The sequence below is a fragment of the Typopeltis vanoorti genome, chromosome 12 (genome assembly GCF_054136105.1).
Source record: "Typopeltis vanoorti isolate ZY-2024b chromosome 12, IOZ_Tvanoo_1.0, whole genome shotgun sequence".
NCBI lineage: Eukaryota > Metazoa > Arthropoda > Arachnida > Uropygi > Thelyphonidae > Typopeltis > Typopeltis vanoorti.
Genome location: NC_143560.1, coordinates 65143796 through 65164561, shown reverse-complemented (window position 1 = coordinate 65164561; position 20766 = coordinate 65143796). Strand labels below are relative to the sequence as shown.

Below are 20766 nucleotides of genomic sequence, written 5' to 3'. Positions count from 1 at the left end.
GGTACGATAGACTTTGAGTCTTTTGACTGCATGGAGGCCTGAATAATAATAAAAATAATAATAATAATCTCAGGAAACTCAAATTATCCACACAATCTATCATTCCTCTTTTTGAACCCATTAACAGACAAAGCACTAACGACTGATTTTGGCAACCCATTTCATTAATTCACAGTAATCTAAGTGAAAAATCTATTCCTCCTGCCCCTCCTAACAACACTTCTACTCAACCTCCAGTGATGACCTCTTGTTTTGCCTCTCTAGCCAAGTGATTAAACATTTCCCCTGCATCAATCTTATAAAACCCTAAAAGTAACTTAAACATTTCTATCATATCCCCTCTTTTTCACCTATCAACCAACTTTTGAAGTCCATATGCCCTTAAAATATTCTCACATGGAACATTCCACAGACCACTCACCATCTTGGCTGACCACCTCTGAATCCTCTGCAACACTTCCTCATTCCCAAAAACCGATGAGACCAGACCTGAACACAGTAATCCAGCAGATTCAGTAACCTGAACGTATCACAGCCTTATAAAGAGGCATAACAGGTTCCTTATTATTTTTTTTTTTTTGTTAGTGCATTCTTCAATAGCCAAGTAATCTTACTGGCTACCTTAGCAATATGTCCTCTAAACTTCAAATCTCTGTCTTCCAACACCCCTAAATCAATAGCTTCATCTATTTCTTGGAGCACAGTTCCATCAATGTGGTACACTGCTTGTAAACATTAAACTCACACCCATTATCTTTTTTCTCATAATGGCAACTATTTAAATCATTCTGCAGGCTCTCCATATCACCTTAGTTCACTAGTCTACTTAGTTTTGCATCATCAGCAAACAGCTGAATATTTCCTTCAGGTTATTTCCTGTCATTTATGTGCAAATTAAACAGTAATGGTCATAGCACTGAATCTTTCAGCATACTACTAGTCACCTGTTTTCACCTGGACTCTGCTCCTCCATATACCACTTTGTGATATCTGTCCAGCAGCCACCCTCTTAACCACATAGCCAGTATGATATCCATCCCCATCTGTTATAATTTGTTTAGCAGAGTTCCATGTAGTATTCAGTCAAATGCTTTTGCAAAATCCAGAAGAATCACCATGTAGCCATTTTCCTTATTCATTAGTAAGTAAATTACTAAAGGCATGAGAGACCCTTCACAAAGCTTCGCTGCCCCTCATAGAGTATCATATTCCTATCCGTCCATTCCTCAATTCTCTTCTTGACCGATTTTTCCAGTACTTTTACCACCACACCTGAGATATTGATTGGGGCATAATTTGTTACTGCAGTCTTAGAACCTCCCTTATGCAAGGAAATTATTTTGTCCACTTTCCACTCCTTTTGAACTCTACCAGAGCTGATACTTAAATTAAAGGGCCTAATCAGATGCACTGCCAGTTCTCTTGCACATTCGCACAAATTGTAAGTTGATATTTATTTAATCCATTTAATCCTACAGCTGTATTTAAATTGAGGTCCTGCAATATTCTTGCAAAATACAAGAAACTCTAATTCATCCACCTCTGTTTCCATATAAGTCTCTGTCACATATGTCACACCATTAACTTCACTTCTATGATATACTTTAAAAAGTGGTCACTAAGTAACATAACTATTTTATGTTTTGCTGGATGTCTGTTCATGGTTAATCCAGTCCTGCACACCCTTGATACAGTAGTATGGGAGCAAACAACAATTGCAGTGGCTTTTTCCGAAAAACTGGCACCTGCCCACCAGACCCAACTATCTGCCTGTAGTCAAATTGGCTTACATAACACGTTTCCCCATTACCAACAAACATTTACTGATTACATATGGAGGGTACGTGTGTCCATTTATAGCCATATGTGATGTTGATATCACATGATACTCCATTATCACACTGAATATGTAAATTTGGTGAGGGGGTTCCAAATGCAAAGCTAATTCAGTGTATATTGAGAGTGCTGTACTGCAGGAAGTGGATTAGATTCGAGATTTCGGAGTAGCGATGGTTGAGTTTAGGTTTCCTTCCTAGGAAACACAAGTCTATCATACCACTCCTTAAACTAATTGACCATTCTCGCTCTCACCACTCTATCAGGCAATGCATTCCACGGTTCAACCACCCTCCATGCAAAAAAACTACTCCTTACCCTCCTGTTGACAGTTTCCTTTCGTAACTTCCAGGGATGGCTCGTTGTCATTACTCCTTCCCACTGTTCAACCAAGTGAAAGAACTCCCCAGAATCAACCCTGTAACCACCTCTTAACAGTTTAAAAGTCTTAATCATATCACCTCTCCTTCTTCTAACCACCAAACTCTGCAGTTGACATTCCCTCAGCCGATCCTCATAACTAACATTGTACAGTCCTGAAACCATCTTTGTTATCCGCCTTTGCACCCTTTCCACAGTTAATTTATCCCCATCAAATCCTGGGGACCAAGTCTGAGAACAATAGTCAAAGTGTGGTCTGATCAGGGTATTATACAATGGAATGATAATTCTTTTATCTCTGCAGGTCAGCGTCCTTCTCATTATTGCAGCAATCCTTTGTGTTACCTTCACCACCTTTGCAATATGTCCCTTGAATTTCAGGTTTCTATCAATCATCAACCCCAGATCTCTTGTCTCCCCTACTTCCTCCAGTATAACTCCTCCAATAGAGTATGCAGCGTCCCATCGATGTTTCCCAAACCTCAAGACCTTACATTTTCATGCATTAAACTGAAATCCACATTCATTTGCCCATCTATCTAACTTATTCAAATCCCCTTGCAGGGTTACCACATCTGCACTATTACTAATAATCCTTCTCAGCTTCGCATCACCTGCAAACAACTGAATATCCCCTTACAATCCACTGACAATGTCATTGATATAAAGGTTAAACAATATAGACCCCAGTACTGAGCCCTGTGGGACCTCACTTATAACCCTCTGCCTCCTTGAAACTGTCCCGCCATACACAACTCTCTGATACCTATTGGACAGCCAATCCTGAATCAAGTTGAGCAACCAGATATCCAAACCCAAGTGCTGCAACTTAAATATCAGCTTATCATGTGGAACCCTGTCAAATGCCATCGCTAAATGCAAGAAAATGGCTGTATATGCCTTTCCCTCATTTACTGCGCTTATAACTTTATTATAAAAGACTAGCATATTAGTAAAACAAGAGCCCCCTCACAAATCCATGTTGACTCTCACAGATAACATTACCCTCATTTGCCCAATGTTGTATCTGGTCCCTAACTAATTTCTCTAAGATCTTAATAACCACTGATGATACACAATCTGGCCTATAATTAGACACTTTCAGTCTGCTACTGCCCTTATGCAAAGGCACTATCTTACCTTCTTCCATTCCCTGGTCACCTTTCCCGTAGACAGACTTTCACCGAAAAGCCAGGTCAAAGGAGCTATCAGTTCCTTAGCACATTCTCTCAAAACTCGTGGTGAAATACCATCCTGTCCCACAGCTTTACTGACATCCAGAATACCCATCATTTGGAACACATACTCCTCCTGCACCTCTAAACCTCGAACCTGCCCTATCCCTCTATAATTAAAATTTACTCCTCCAGGATGAAATATACCAATAAAGTGTTCATTGAACAATTCCACTATGTCCTCTGCATCAGTCACTCTATTCCCATTTTTATCCCACAATGTCATTCCTCCACAATCATTTCTCCTCCTACTAGCCACATAGCTAAAAAATTTTCTAGGATTTTCTTTGGATTTTATTGCCAATTTCTTCTCATATTCCAGTTTTGCATTCCTTACCATACTAGTCACTCTCCTGGCCTGTGTCTTATAATCTTCATGCATCTGCTCTTTACCTGTTTCCTTATATCTCTTCCATAGCCTCTTTTTCACATGCAGCTCCTGTTTAATATTGTTTGTCATCCACTTTACACCAAATTGTGTCCTGTTCTTCACTTGTGGAATACAGCTTGCTATTGCTGATAACAAATATTCCTTCCCAATTTCCCAAGTACTAATGATATCCTGGCCTTCCAATTCTCCCCTCTATGAAACTTCCCCAAGTTGATGTCTAAGACTATTGTAATCACCTGCCTTATAATTCCACATATATTCCCATCTCTTTGATACTCCTGCATGTCTATTCATCTTCCAAGTCAAAACCACATGGTTACTCTCTCCACCTGGTGGTAGAGATGTCATCTCAGATTTGGTTATAGCATCAGACGAGCTGATAATAAGTGAGATGACATCTCACTTAATATCAGCCCTTCTGATGCTATGACCAAATCTAAAACTCTTGAACCTCTTGTTCTCTCTATTACATGTCGCCTAAGATATCTGTCCCTCAAGAATTCTATAAATTCCATTCCCTTATTGCTACATGCATCTTCCTCTGCCCAATTTATACTGCTGTAGTTTAAATCTCCCATAACAATCATTCTTCTTTCACTTGCCAAGGTCAACTGTCTAAACATCTCCTGGTCCCTACCCTCTGTGCTCCTTGGCTTGTAGCAACCCCCCACTAAATATCCTGTCTTGCCTATCTCTACCTCACACCATATGCTTTCAAAATCATTAGTGTCACTGCCTTCCAAAGCCTCCACTCTTAGAGGACATAAGTCGTCACTTATCATTAGCAGTACTCCACCAACACGCTTTCCCTTTCTATCCTGCCAAAAAATGCTGTACTCTGCTACTTCTATTCCTGTTATTATATCCTCTTCTGTCAACCACGTCTCAATGATCTCAAAAATCTTTGGATAGGCTGATGCTATCAGCACCACCAATTCCTCTCCTTTATTCTGGATACACCTAGTATTAGTATAAAGTATAAAAATGTCACTATTTCTATACCCAGCATTATCCCCTCTAGATTCCACTGGGCTCAGTGCTACCTGATGTTTTCCCCCTTCTCCCAAGTACCCTTTCCCACAAGAGGTCACCCCTGCTACCATCCACCCTGGGCATTCTAGTTTCCCTGCATTGACACACTGACTTATTCAGAACAGCAAATCTCTCCAGATGCCTATGCCCTCTTCCTCATTCAAATGCAAGTGGCCTCTCACATACAATTCCTCTCTGTCCTCAAATGCTGTCCAAGCATCCACATATTCCAATCCTCTCTTCTGACACTTTCTAGCTATTCTGTTATTCAATATGACTGCTCTTCTGCTTAGCTCGTCACAATCATACCTAAGCAACATGCACACTATCTTTCCTCTGTGTGTCTTCTTTCGTACTACCTCAAGCAAGAATCTCATATCTCTCTCTGCCCAATTTACATTACCTCTCAAGTCATTTGTTCCTACTATCACAATCATCTCATCCACTCTTTCACCCCTCTTAATTGCCATAGCCCACTTTCTATTGTTCCTCCCAGCAAACACTCCTCACGCATCCTATCTTGCACACCACGGATCATTGAGTCACCGTATATTACACCGCTTACCAGTCCCTCTCTCATACTGTTTCCATTCTCTCCTCATCTATCATTGCCATAACAACTATTATCTAATGACTGAACTCAGAGTTCACTCATTAGATTATAGTTAACATAAAATATATATATATATACACACACTATATATATTATGTTAACTTGTTGAATTATGTTAACTTGTTCAATGGTATATTACCCCATGACATGGAGTAATATACCATTGAGTTCTACTACTTTCTATTAACATATTTATTCCTTATAGCTTCTGTTCACTCATCCATCAGTCGCTCCTCAGCCATTCTCTCAACATAGATTCACATTCATGCTAATTTGCTAATTGAAATATCTTGACAAATCATTCATTAAATACCTGAACTGTATCATCCTCAGTAGTTACCAATCTACCATTTTCATTAACTAATCTCATTCTCCCATAATCATTATTTCTTCTACTGGTCATGTGCTGAAAGAATTCTAGGATTTTTATTGGCCTAATTAGTCACTTGCTGTTATGCTGCACTTTATCTATTCTTACCAACCATTACTTTACTAGCCTGCATCTATGCTCCTCAATATAACTGATTATTATCATTAACTTTATGCTGTCTCCTTCTTCTTCTCGACTGCATGCTTAAGCTCTCCACTCATCCATTTTACACTGATCTTATTTAACTTTCTGACCTTTGGAATATCTGCTGCTATTAATCTTTGTAATCAGCACTGACCTCCTTTCCATGTAAGTTTTCTGTCTCCTAAGCTTTTCGTAATCAGTAGCCTTATAGTTTCACATATAACCTTTCCTTACAAAAGTCTTCATATGGCTGGTCACTATCCAGGTGATTGCCTCATGGTCACACTCACCAACTACCACCAATCCTCTGATGATATATGACCTGATCTAAGACTCTTAATCCTTTTATGTACTCTGTTATATACTGCCTAAGGTAGTTGTTCCTCAGAAACTCAAGAAATTAATTTCCCTTGCTCCTAGATGACACTTCATTCAGTCTATATTACCATAATTAAATGAAAATATTTCATAAAATCCTACTAATAAGCCAATTTGCCTATACAGGAATACCTTGTAGCGTGGTTAATTGGTTCCAAGAAGCATCCGCACTATGCAAAACCACGTTGTTCGAGGTCTATTTATAAAGGTTTTCAATTTAATTGGTTTATTACAAAAATTTAGGATAATAAAAATGTTTAAAAATGAAAAAAAAATTTTTATTTTTATTAACTAAATAACAAATAAAATCCTTTTAAACTGATATAAAAGTTGTAGAAAACAAAACAAATATTGCTTCAGTTCTAGCATACAGTAATTTACTGTTTACTAAAGTAGTATTTTAGTGTTCATTGAAGCATCCTTGTCTTCTTTGTCTCTTCAAGTACTAGATCTCAGTGGCATTTGATGGCATTATTGAGACTTTGTCTCACTTTGATGCTTCTTTCCAAATTCGGGTCGGCATTTATTAGAAAGCTTCGTCGATTTTTCTCACAAAAGTTGAAAGGTCAGCAAAGGAAAATTCTTCAACCATGACATTAGTGGGCTCATCTTCATCTTCTTCTGCTTCATAGGCTCGTTGTTGTTCCAACTCCAAAAGGGTTTCATCATCCATATCATTTGAATGAGAATCAATACATTCGTTCACATTGTTACAATCTAAACTTATAAAACCAAGATCTTTGCCCATCTGCACAATTTCTGTTGAGATTTCCTCTTTCTCTGTTGCAAAGGTAACAAAGTCCTTTGAACAATGCGGCAAGATATTATGCCATACGGCTCTCATGTTGCTTTGAGTCACCTGTTGCCAAGATTCATAAATATTTTAAATGGCATCTTTTATGTTAAATTTCTTCCAAAATTCACTCCAAGTCCAAGAATCTTCTTCTGCTGCAGCTTTAATAGCTTGAGCAAAAGTTCGTCTTAAATAGTTAGCCTTGAAAGTGAAGATAACACTTTGATCCATCGGCTGCAGAATTGATGTTGTGTTTGGAGGGAGAAAATGAATCTTAACATTTTCATCTAAGTCAGTCAATAGAGTTGGATGGCCTGGCGCATTGTCTAATAAAAGCAAAATTTTGAAAGGAATATCATTCTTTTTACAATAGCTTTTAACTTCAGGGCAAAAACAAGTTTTAAACCAGTCTTCGAAAAAATTGAACGAGCCACCCACGCTTTTTTTATTCGAACACCAATGAACATGTAAATTATTTTTTGTAAAGCCTTTAAGAGCTCTTGGGTTTTCCGCTCTGTACACTACCAGTGGCTTCAATTTTAAATCACCTGATGCATTACCTCCTAGTAAAAGTGTCAATTGGTCTTTTGACACTTTATACCCAGCTTGTGTCTTTTCCTTCTCTGCTAGAAATGTGCGCGATGGCATTCTTTTCCAGAACAAGCCAGTCTCTTCAGCGTTAAAAATTTGATCATCTGTGTAGCCTTCCTTCTCAATAAGCTCCTTCAATTCATTGAGAAATACTTCTGCAGTTTTAGTGTCAGCACTTGCGCTTTCACCTTGGATTCTTATGTTATGGAGTTCCATACGCTTTTTGAAATTGTAGAACCACCCGCAACTTGCTATAAAAGTTTCAATGGCTGTACCGCCTTCGTTTTCGCTTTCATTTTCTTTTATTTTGTCATATAGACTTGTTACTTTTGCCTGGATTATCATTTGACTCAAAGGAATCTTTTTCTGATTACAATCTTCAATCCAGATCATTAGAAGTCATTACATATTTTCCATTGTAGAAGATCGAGTTCTCGTGATCACTTTTGACATATAAGAAGCGGTGCTCATTCCATGTTGTTTAATCTTTTCTTTGCTCTGAATAATTGCTCATACAGATAACTCATTCGTTGAATTCTCACGTGCTATTTTAGCAAACAAAGCGCCATTCTCGTGACATTTTATAATTTCAAGTTTCTTCTCTAATGTCAACCACTTGCATTTTTTTTGTTACTCCAACAGTGTCTTCTTTGTTTTGTCTCTTTTCACTCATACTTAAATAATAAAAAATATTAAATACTAATATTAACGTAAATAATGAAATGCCGCGGGGAAAGAACGTGTCTATGTGAGAGCCAATCGAATAACTACTGCATAAACGTGGCTCTCAACTGTCACTTGTGGTGCCTGGGAGTTGCCGGTCAGTGTTGACAATGTTAGTGTAATAATGATAAGTGTAATAATAAAAATCACGTTACCCCAAACCCGCGTTGTTCAAAACTGTGCTATACAAGGAATTCCTGTACATACTTTTCACATCATCTTCTGAATCTTATACCCAAAGCAACATCAAACTAAATATTTCCTTTTGCATCTTCAACTTGTGTTGGCATAATTCTTCTAATGTCATCAACAGCCCTATCCCTCCCTTCTTGCCTTTTGCATCCTCACAAAACTCATCATACCTTTCTTTCTCTACCCATCAGAATACCACCATCCTCATCCAACCATGTCTCACTTATTCCAATAATTTCCAGGCAAATGAAGGCATCAGTGCAACAATTCGGTCCCAGATATTTCTCATACTTCTAGCATTCATAATCAAACACAGCAATTCATTTTTGCATATATGATCAGCCCTACCCATGCCACCTCTCACCTGTGACTTTTATACACCTACCCCTGGATCTCCTTCTTCTTATCATTTATCTATGATGTATACTGCCATACACTCAGTTACTCTTCTTGCATACCAGGCCATCCCATTCCTATGTTGAACTTACCCCTTTTCCATAGATATATTTATTTCTGATACTATCATCCATCCATTTTTCATGAAATATTTGAAGCCATTTGAAATAATAATATTCAGAGCTCATACTAAGCAACAAGGCCAACTGGAAAGCATGCATAGAGAATACCCACATGAGGACTCTGTAAGGCTCCAAGTCTGACCAGTCTACTTCCTTGGAATTGGCTCTATTTTGCTTTAATGGTGTCTCTTTGATAGAGATGAAATATTACAATTATTGAACTATCATGTAAGCTCTTCAGCACTGAATTTTCATTTCATGTAAACCACAAGATGAAAACAAAAAATAATTTGCAATATTTAAAGGTCATGAAAGATTTGTATATTGATTTTTAAGTCTGAATATGTTTGTCATCTTATTTACCATTCTGATTCATTTAATATTTTATAAGTTAAATTTTTCCCCTTTAATTTTGTAGTCACTGTTATCCAAATAGGGGAAGACTCATTATTATCAGCAGAAGTCTTTAACTAAGATATTAATAAAGTTGACAAGAAACTATTTGGGATTATTCCTATAAAAACAAAGAGACAATAAATTATACAGTTTGATGTTTATATTAACTGACCATTTAAATATTCAAAGTATGATGGAATTTGGCCAATAAATTTTGATAAATTCTATTTGTTATGTATTTATAAAAAGTGACTTGGGTTTTTAAAGTTCAAGCCATAAACTACAGAAAATATGTACAAATATAAATAATACATAAAGAGATTAAAAAAAAAGAAGAAATACATACACATATAATGCAATGTTGTTTATAATGGTCTCATATAAATTACATTTAAAACTAGTGTAGTGAAAAAAGAAATTTAAAAAAAAAATCAAACCTTGCATCCGTAAGCCATGAGCTTCAGAATACATTCTAGCAGGAATAATGTGGTGAATGCCTCATTCATGTAGCTTAAAATGTCTAGGTACAAAGGACTGGCTTGGTGGTACTACAGCGTCATGGTGGACAGGAGGAGAAATAAGAAAACAAGGTGGCAGGAATTGAATAATGGAAACAAAACACACATAAAAAAATGGGTCTAAGGATCAGTTGCATACATCTCAATTCAAGCAGGGAGAGCTACCTAACACTGAAGGCCAAAGAGAATGACCCCATAATGTTAGGTATTAGAATATGAAAAAACTACAGCTTACAAACTCAGAAATGGAAAAAATGCTCATCGCCATTTTTATTTAACTTTTCATTTCAGAAAAAAAAAAAATAAAAACTGGGTTTTTTCATATCAGTTTTAGGTAAGTATAATAATTAATATAATCACAATAGGTACTTACATATAAAACACAGGAAAAAATAAATGCATTCCCAATCATTCGTTTCAATTTTAGAAATTTCTTAAATAAATTGCATTTACTTATATCTAGAGCTACATGCAATATTTTTTTCAGCCTATGCACATATTCATACAACCACAAACACCAGTAACTGAAAGCATCCAATACTCTATTTTTCAATGCACAAATACCATAAAATGTGATTACATGTGTTTACAGGCAAGCACAAACAAGCAGGCATATGATTACCATGCATTTTTTTTCTTCAAGCAGTACTGAACAAAATAGGAAGATTAACATGAACTTTTTTTTTCTTTTCTTTCTAAATAAAGCACAGGCATCACCACAGTTTGGTTATTCTTTTGTTTGTTTTCTGTACTGCAAGCTGTTTATATCACTGAAGATACCGATACCTCATACTTCTCAATTCACCGAAACTTTTTTTTGGGCTATATAAGTCAGGGAAATTCTGATATCAAGCCCAGTTCTTGATACATCCACCTTGCTAAAGCAGAACAGCAAGCACGATCATCTATGACTTTCCACTCCTCTCATTTAAAAACGCTGATGCATTTCACATGCAGCAAATGGCACTGTAAGTCTGGTCAAGGTTCAGGTGGGGCAGGATTGGAAAGGTTGTTTATTAATAGCATGATATAGAAATTTAGATATTTTAAGAAAAAATATATTACTCTTCAAATATAAATGGCATATCACTTTCTCTTAAACATCTTGCTTTAATGTAAACAAGCAAGCATTTATTTCACTCTTTCCAATCCAGGGCCAACTCTTTTTTTTTTTTTTTTTTTTTTGTTAATTAAAATTAAGGATATAATTTGTTACCTTCAACCCTTTGAAATCTTCTGTCTTCATTTTATAAATAATGAAGTTTGTAAAAAATATTTAATAATAAATAAATAGGATGTTTTGGAAACCAGCTTGTGATATCAAAATTTAGTAGAATGGTTTACTTCTACATCTCTGAAGACAGATAATCCAAAGGGTTTTCAAAAAAAAATGCACAAACTCCCCATCCTTACCCTGACTCCAAATGCAGCCAGCTTGAGCGAGCATTCAAGGGTAAAGAGTGCAGTGAAGGCCGCATTCATGTAGTGCAGAGTGTTCTTGAACATGTCGTTTTGTTTGTAAAACTAGGGTGAAACACAAGACTAGTCAGAGCTTGGTTGCTCACAAATCACTGCATTAATACAATGCCATACACAGTAGTGTAATTGGGATCAAGAGAGGGGAATGGGGATAATAAAATAAGAGACAAAAAATCTAAAACAGAAGAAAAGGAAAAAAAGCAAAAAAGAGTGAAAATAAAATTATATAAAAAATGTAATTTTGAATGAAATGCAGTTTATTTATTGTAACCGACAGAATAAAATAAAAACACGTATGCGTAAAGGAGAAAAAAAAAAGGAAATGTAAAACACTAAAATTTTCTTTGTTCTCTACTGTAAAACAGCTGAAGAAAATTACCTCTAAAGGTAATTTTCTTCAGAAAAAAATTAATAAAAAAAAATGTACATTTATATGTAAATTTTATTCATTGATATTTGTAAGAAATGTAAATACAGTAATGTTTAATATCCCCCAGCCCCCTTCAGTTAAATTACATTATGCAGCATAACAATATTTACTCTGTATACTTCAATCAAAAGTTCTGTTCAAAACAACAATGTAATTTTAGTGATTGGAAAAACCCATTTCACTGTCCATTATAAGTAATATTTGATAGTGAAGAAATTGTTTGCAGAAAAAATGCATTATATATCTTTCATTATATAGTAAATAAACTGCATAACAGTCTGTAAAAATATATATCATTTCAATAAATTAAAAAAAAGAAAGTGAATTAAGTAGATGGGAAATTATACTAATAGAAAGAAACACAATGGAGTGGGAATGACAAGAGACATTAATAACAACAACAAAAGAAAAAAAAACTAATAGCATCATCATTATTATCAATGTTTTCATGCCTTATATTTGCTATGTGATCATGCTTATTGATCCATTAGTATTTTTGCATCAAATGAGTCTAGATTACTTAGACAGCTTCACAGTCATTTTTAATTTTAAATACAAAAAAAAAAAAAAAAAACTGTTCAAAAAGGTGATAAAATTTGCAAAACAACAAAAACATTTCAAATCATGTTTTTAAATATAATTATAGAACTTTTTGACAGATCACTTTTAGGAAAAAAATATGAAACTATGTTATACAGTAGAATATGAAAGAAACCTGGCAGCAACTATTAATTTCACAAATAGAATAACACCACATTTTAAATATAAAAACTGATCCATACAGGAGAGGTAAATTTTAAAGCATTATTATTTTATTGTGACTAATGTGAAAGTAGAAGTAAAATATACAATATTTTTTTTGAAAATGAAATGCATTATTATGCATATGTTAAAAAAAAATTGATCTTCAAATAGGCAGATTTAAATATTTATAAATCTTTCTCACTTATTTTATTAAATAAATTTAATTTAATGCTGACTCTAAATGGCTGTGAAGTCTGTATAAGCAGTAAAACTAAAAATATAACATCTCCAATGCTCAATTTTTTGCATGCATGTGAGATGTTGTTATTCAAGCCCATATTTTACATTTCCCACAAAATAATTATAAATGCATCATTCTGCTTCTGCGAGCAAAACGAAGTTGTGCTACCACATGCTGCAAATTTAAATAAAAAAATTAACTTAAGAAATGGTTTTGGCTGGCATCATCACATAAAACGACTTTATGAACTACATGTACAATAAAAACACTGCAAATTGAAAAAAAAAAAAAACATTGAAATTTACATTATATATATATAATGGTTCTTTAAAAACTTTTTTTGACATAAATACATAAATATACCTAAGTAATATATATATATATATCATATATAGGGTACACTGGCCTAGTTTGGCTGAGTGGATGGTATCTCTGCTATCCCATCTATAGGTTGTGGATTTGAATTCACAAACATCCATTTCTGCTGTATGGATATTTGGGAATGTCTTTAGGTGAAAGATGATATTTATCCCCTGTTTGTTAAACTACTACCCTGCTTATTTGGAAATCTAAACTGTTTGAAAAAAAAATCAGTCTGCAGATTAGAGTTTCCAGTAGGCTAAATATCATGATTAACTGACAATAAGTCCACGCATAGTGCTAATATGTGAAACAGATTTCCAAATTTTTATGAATGGGATTTTCATAAAAAATATTAATAAATAAATAAAAAGTAAAATTCAAACTGATCTTGAGATAGCATATAAATGTATTGTCATGAAATTCACCACTGAATGATAACTGAGCAGTACAATGGTAGTCTGATGAATTATTTTCCCAGAAAGCACCATGCTGGTATATGTGGATTAAAAATAACACTAAATAAATAAATAACCTTCAAATTTCCAACATATTGAAAATGCCACTGAAATTTACTATTATTATTATTATTATTATGGACTTCCAAGTCATAAGACTCCTTGTAGGAGGTTTTACTTAGTTGTCTAAGTCAAATATGATACAAAGTCTATCATGCCACTCTTTAATTGAATATGTTCACTCTCTGCATTCTCACCACTCTCACAGACAAAGCATTCCATGCTCTTATTAAACTCCATGCAAATGAAAGACTTTTTTATGATATGAATAAATCTTCCTGGTGTTAATTTCATAAACACCTCTCTTGGGGATAAAGATATATTGGAGAAGGTCCAGAGAAGGTTTATAAGTTAGTATCAAGTCTATGGAATGACAAATATGAGGAGAGATTGAGGGAATTCAACTTACAGAGCCTTGTGAATAGAAGGAAAAGAGGGGATATGATTCAGACATATAAGCTGGTGAGGGGTTGTTACAAGATTAATGTGGAGGAGATTTTTCATAGAGTAGAGGGGGGCAACAGTAGAACTAGAGATCATCCCTGGAAGCTATGTAAGTAGGGTGTAAGCAGGGAAGTGAGAAGCAGATTCTTTGCAAAGAGAGTGACTGGTGAGTGGAATGCATTGCCTGGAAGTGTTGTGAGTGCAGACTCTGTGAATGGGTTTAAGGCATGGATCAATATAAACCTCCCTCAATGATTCCTTTGACTCCATGATGGTCAGATATTATTAATAATAATAATAATAATAAACACCTCTCAATAGCTTAAGTCTTAAACACATCATTTCACCTCTTGACCTCTTCATCTTTTCACAAAAATCTGCAATTTCATGCTTTCCATCTATCCTCATGACCAATGCTATGCATTGCAAATATCATTTTGGTTATTTTCCCTCTCAATCCACGTGACTAGATGTGGCCTGATCAATGCTTTATACAATAACACTACCACTACCCGCTTATCTCTGCTGGTTGATGCTGTAATTCCTCAATACTGCATCAATCCTCTGCTGCCTTCACAGTCTTTGCAATATGCTCACTGAAATGCAAATTTCTATCTACAATCACCCAAAAATCCTTGTGTTCCTCATTTTGCTTCTTCCAGTATAATCCCAGAAAAAAATGTTGTGCAGTTTCCCAATAGTGGATCCCAAATTTCCAAACATTACATTAAATAACATTACATTACATAAGCTGTATTAAACTAACATTCCCCTTCATTTAAATAGCCCTTTCCAGCTTATTCAAATCCTCCTGAAAGTCATAACATCAACACTATTAGCAAGTACCCTCCCAAGTTTGACATCACCTGCAAACAATTGAATATCTCCCTGTAGTCAGTGGCAATATCATTAACATGAAGGTTGAACAGTACCGATCCCTCTAAAACCCCAGTTGTAACCTTCCCACTCCAATTCTGCTTCCTATATACAACTCTCTAATATCTATCAGAAAGCTAACTTCCAATCCAATCAACTATTCTGATATCTAAATCCATATGTTGCAACTCAAACAGCAGCTTATCATGTGTCACTCCATCAAATGCATTTGCAAAATCCAGAAAAATTATAGTGCATGTTTTCCCCTCATCTACTGCTTTTGTTACTTTATTATAAAAGGCACCCAGATTGTTAAAACAATAGCATCCCTTAACAAACCAATGATGGACTTCATAAATAATATTAATCTCATCTTCACAATTTTGTATATGAGCCCTTTCAAGGAAAAACATATCGGTCTATAGTTTTATACATCAGTTCTACCACCCTCATGCATTGAACGGTGGGATCTTACTATCTTACCCTCCTTCCACGCCTCAAGAATGTGCTCCATTGCAAGACTTTCATTAAATAATCACATGAAGTGCACAGTCAGTTCCTCAGCACATTTAAAGATAGGTGAAATCCCATCTAGTCTCACTGACACCTGGATTGCTCAGTATTTGGAATATATCCTTTTCATTTACTTCTAATCCTTCAACCCTCTATTCATCAAGGGATTAAAACCAGTTTTACTAGGATGAAACCTAATAAAGTGATCGTTAAATAGTTCTACTACATCATTTGCTTTGGTCACCTGACTACCATCTCTATCCTGTAAAGGCATTGATCTACAGTCATTTCTCCTACTACTGGTGATAGAGGAAAAAGATTGGATTGCAGAGCTGTCTTCTCTCATAATCTAATTTTCTTCTCTTTACTATCCAGCCACAAAGAGAAGTAGATAACAACTGCTATCCACCTCTCTTTGTATACCTTTCATCTGCAGTTTCTGTTTGATTTCACTAGTCATCCATTCTGCTCCAAATCTGAAATAAGATTTGGAGTAGTAGTCAGAGCTGTGGAGTCAGAATCAGAGGCGGTAAAAATGTATTGACTCTGATTCCTAATGAATTTAAATTGTAATATAAATATGTTAAAATTTCCTATTTCACAGATAATAATTTGATGGACCTATTTTTTTTTTCAGGTTATATTTTCAGGATATATTTTAATTTCAAGTTCTTTGCAAATTTCAAAATAAAATATATTTTATAATTTATATATTATATTAGTGAAAGAGGCATCCCATGAAAAAATTCACAATGACAAAAAAAGTGTCAACAGAATTCACTGTTTTTGAACACTTTACAATAACAACAGATGGGAAATATAATGTGTGTCAATGTATTATAGAAGATGGTGATTGTGTAAAAGCATGTGATCCAAAAATTAGTAGTTTTTGTGGTTCTGATAAAAATGCACTTACAAGAGCATCAAATTTAAAAAGACACTTGCAGCATTTTCATCCTAATGTGTCAGAAGCTGTGATGAGAAAGACAGCAATAAAAACATTCCCTCTAATTCAGGGATAAAGAAAGATCAGAAATCTACTGTAGACCAAACACAACTATCAAGATTCTTTACATCTGACAAAGTTAATGTAACAATTATGCCAGAAAAGTTTAAAAACCACATCATTGAAATGGCAGTGAAGAACAGTGTACCTCTATTCTTTTTTTTTTTTTCACAACAAGGTTAAATGGAGAAATGGCTAGAAAACTTGGAGTAGAAGGTATACCATAAATTGAGGAGTCAGTACTGGTAGTAGTGCATAGTGGCAGACCGCATACTTGAAGTATGCGGTCTGTCACTGTGCACTACCTTTCACCTGATTTATAATTGCACCTAAATTCTTTCCTCCCTGATACTTCTGCATGCCTATCATCCCTCCAAGTCAGGACCATATAGTCACTCTCACCAGCTGGGTGCAAGTATGACATCTCAGTCACAATTTGAATCTTTAATGCTCTGACCAGATCCAAAACTTGTCATATATTCAGATTCAAAACTTGATTTACGACATCTTATACGAAATATCTGAAAATGACCCACAAGCACCATTCAAGTAGTTGAATGGTTTACAAAATGTGAATGTGAAATAACTCTTTTGAAGATTGAAAAGATTAACTATAAATGAAAATGTGATAATGAGAGAAATTATCATGATAATAGCCATCTTCTATCATAGAGGTGCTGATTCACATTTTGGTGCTCCAAAATAAATTCTTTTAATATTCCATTATTGTCAATAAGATGCTTATCATGCTATTCTAGTGGAGTGACTTTATTATTATTAATTGGACAGCTTTGTGAAGTCCATGAACTTATTGTGGGTGACTATAAGCTCACACAGAACCTAATACAGAATCTCCTTGAACTCACAATGACATAAATCAATAATCAGGGTTAAACTCATACAAAATTTGATCATTCCTTGTTCTCACCCCTCTAGCATCTATTGTTACTATTATTAACATGGATTTAACAAAGTCAGAGCAGTAGGTTTCACTCAAACAGACATATCTCTCATATCGAACCTTCTACTTATCTACTATTTTGTATGTAAAAAAATGAAATATACTTATTCATGTTGTACAGGGATGATACCTTTTCTTCTTCTCTCTCTCTCACCTTAACTCTATTTATAATTTTACAGTTCATTAATCCTGTAAAATCACCTTTGCTAAATAATCACATCTATCATATTGCCTCTTTTCTGCCTATCCACTTATATTTTTTACAATTTTGTAATTCATATTTCTATAACTGCTGCCAATAACCTACATTCTAAAGTCCTGATATTGTTTTAGTTATACCCTCCTGGTTTCTCTCTCTCCCTCCAGAGTTTCTTTATCACAGTAGAAACTATGGATCAAATCTGCATAAAACAGTTAATATGTAGTCAGATCAAGGCTTTATACCAAGGGTGTCAAACTGGCGGTCCAGTTTGACACCTTTGGTATTCCAATACAATTTCTTGCAGCCCACGACACCTCAAGGAAAGATTTTATAAAAAAAGGATGGTTGCTTTTTATAATAAAACAAAAATACCGTATTTACTCAAATATAACTCGCCCTTGCGTATGACTCGCACCCCTGATTTTACTTTACGACAAAGGGAATTAAAAACCTTTGCTTATATACATCGCACATGAAAATGAAATATAATCACTTTCACGTCGGGGCGATATCTCGCTCCCCGCAGTAAATAACACGCCCTCCCCAATTGCCACTATGTTGCAGATGCAAGAAAAATAAGTAGTTTTATTGTACCAGTGAATAAAGTACAGAGACATTTGTTGTCTGTGTAATATATTTCTCAACATGTGCAATATATTTCTTTAGTGCAATTAGAGACAACTGGGATAAAAACAACACTAACTAATGAATCACATGCCCCTCTCCCACATTAACCATGCTGTTCAGACTAAGCAAAACCATATGTTGCACAAGCAAATAGTATTATTATTAATATTGCGGCCAACTCCAAGGAGTCCTTAGACTCATCGAGGGAGGTCTTAAATATCATATCAAGAACAACTATTCGGCATTCACACAGTGTCTATCATACTTTGCTTTGAATTCATTTACAGTCATGGAACCCACAACAGACTCTGGCAGCTTATTCCACTCATTCACCACTCTCCAAGCAAAAAACCTAGTTCTAACACCCTTGCTAACTACACTCTTGCTCAGTTTCCATGGATGGCCCCTAGTTCTCACATCACCAGACCTGTTCTGAAAAATTTCCTCTGAATTAATCTTGTAAAAACCTTTCAGTAATTTGAATGTCTCAATCATACAGCCCTTTTCCGCCTATCAACAAATTTCTATAACCCACAGATCTTCGACCTGTTCTCGTAAGGTTCATTCCATAAACCAGCTATCATCTTGGTCACTCGCCTCTGGATCCTCTCAACCTCCTCCCTATCAAGAAGAAACCTAGGTGACCAGATCTGGGCACAGCAATCAAGATGGGGGTTTTATCATGGCTCAATACAGAGGAACAATAACTTGCTTATCTCTGCTCGTCAAAGTATTCTTCAGCATCCAAGTGATTTGATGAGCTGATTTAGCCACTTTTGCTATGTGGATCCTAAACTTCAACTCCCTATCCACTAAAATCTCTGGCTTTGTCAACCTCCTGGAGTACAGTTCAACCAATGTGATATATTCCTGCTAATTTTTTCACCCCAAAATGCATAACCTTACACTTTGCTACATTAAACTGACATCGATTCTAATAAATTTAGTTTAATCCTTTATCCAAGTGTGAGCAAACAAAGTTTGCGCCTGAAAGTATCTTCAGGACTGGGTTAATGTGGTACAACACCAGGGCAACTCGTTGCAAAGGTGGAGCAAGCTACCAACATGCCTATCTCAGTATCTCCTATAATGCAAAACACATCTCCTTGCGGATATGTCTAATGTTATGCATTAAGGGAAGGGCCACTACCCAGACTAGTTTCGACCTTTATTGAGGTCTCTTCAGTGGGAGCCAGGCCCAAGTGGAGATATCAGGCAGAAGCATTAGCAGGTCATCTCTACCTATAGGAATTGCCAATTGGTGTTTCTCTTTAGCCCAGACTGCCAATCTATCCAAATCATCCTGCAAAATTTTGACATCATGTGCATTCACTATTGCCCTACCCAACTGTGCATCATCAGCAAATAAATGAACAGTTCCTCTCAGATCCTTTCCCATATCATTAATGAACAAATTAAATAGCAATGGTCCAAGAACAGAACAATGTGGCACACCACTAGTAACAGGCCTTCTTTTGGACTCCACTTCTGAATAAACTACTCTCTGATATCTCTCCATCAACCACTCTCCTATCCATCCCGCCAACCCTATATCCATCCCCATACACTGCAGTTTACTGATTAGAATTCCATGTGGTATCCTGTCAAAGGCCTTAGCAAAGTCCAGCAGTATCACTGTAAATCCATTACCCTTATCCAGTTCAGCCGTCACTGTATTATAAAACGTGAGCAAGTTACTGAGGCATGATCTACCCTTCACAAAACCATGCTGTCATCCAAACAGTATCTCATTTTCATCTATCCATTCCTGTATTTTGCTCTTGACTAATATCTCCCAAACCTTGACAATGATTCCAGATATGCTCTGATCAGTTGGTAATTTGCAACAGCAGTCTTGGAAACTCCTTTATGCAATGAAACTATCTTCCCCTTCTTTCCACTCCCTCGAGACTAACCCAGAGCTGAGACTTAAACAATACAGTGAAGGGAACTGACAATTCTTGTGCTAACTTTATCTAACTAAAAATTATTGTTTTTAGTTAGACGTGTGTGAGTGCGCCCACTAACTCAAATGCAATAAAATAAAAGCTGCAATAAAATTCGTAAACATGTTAAAATTAAAACATACAGAGTGAATGTTGTTATGGTGGTTTCAGATATTATGGAATTCAGTTGAAGAGAATTAGTGTTTCAACTCAAAAACTGTCGGCTTGACTTTGTGTTTTGGTAACGCGACCTTTTGTTAATACCACACCAATCATATGCCCATCCATATAGCTGCTCTATCTCTATT

At 35.6% G+C, this 20766-nt stretch overlaps 1 protein-coding gene across 1 annotated transcript in view; it reads right to left on the bottom strand.

Moving 5' to 3' along the window:
- LOC150100847 (voltage-dependent calcium channel type A subunit alpha-1-like) overlaps window positions 1-20766 on the bottom strand; it is a 1659894-nt gene that overhangs the window by 752096 nt on the left and 887032 nt on the right. The window contains exon 31 of the mRNA XM_090401918.1: window positions 11525-11635. Coding sequence (XP_090258044.1) covers window positions 11525-11635 — 111 coding nt within the window. The remainder of the gene's footprint in view (window positions 1-11524; window positions 11636-20766) is intronic.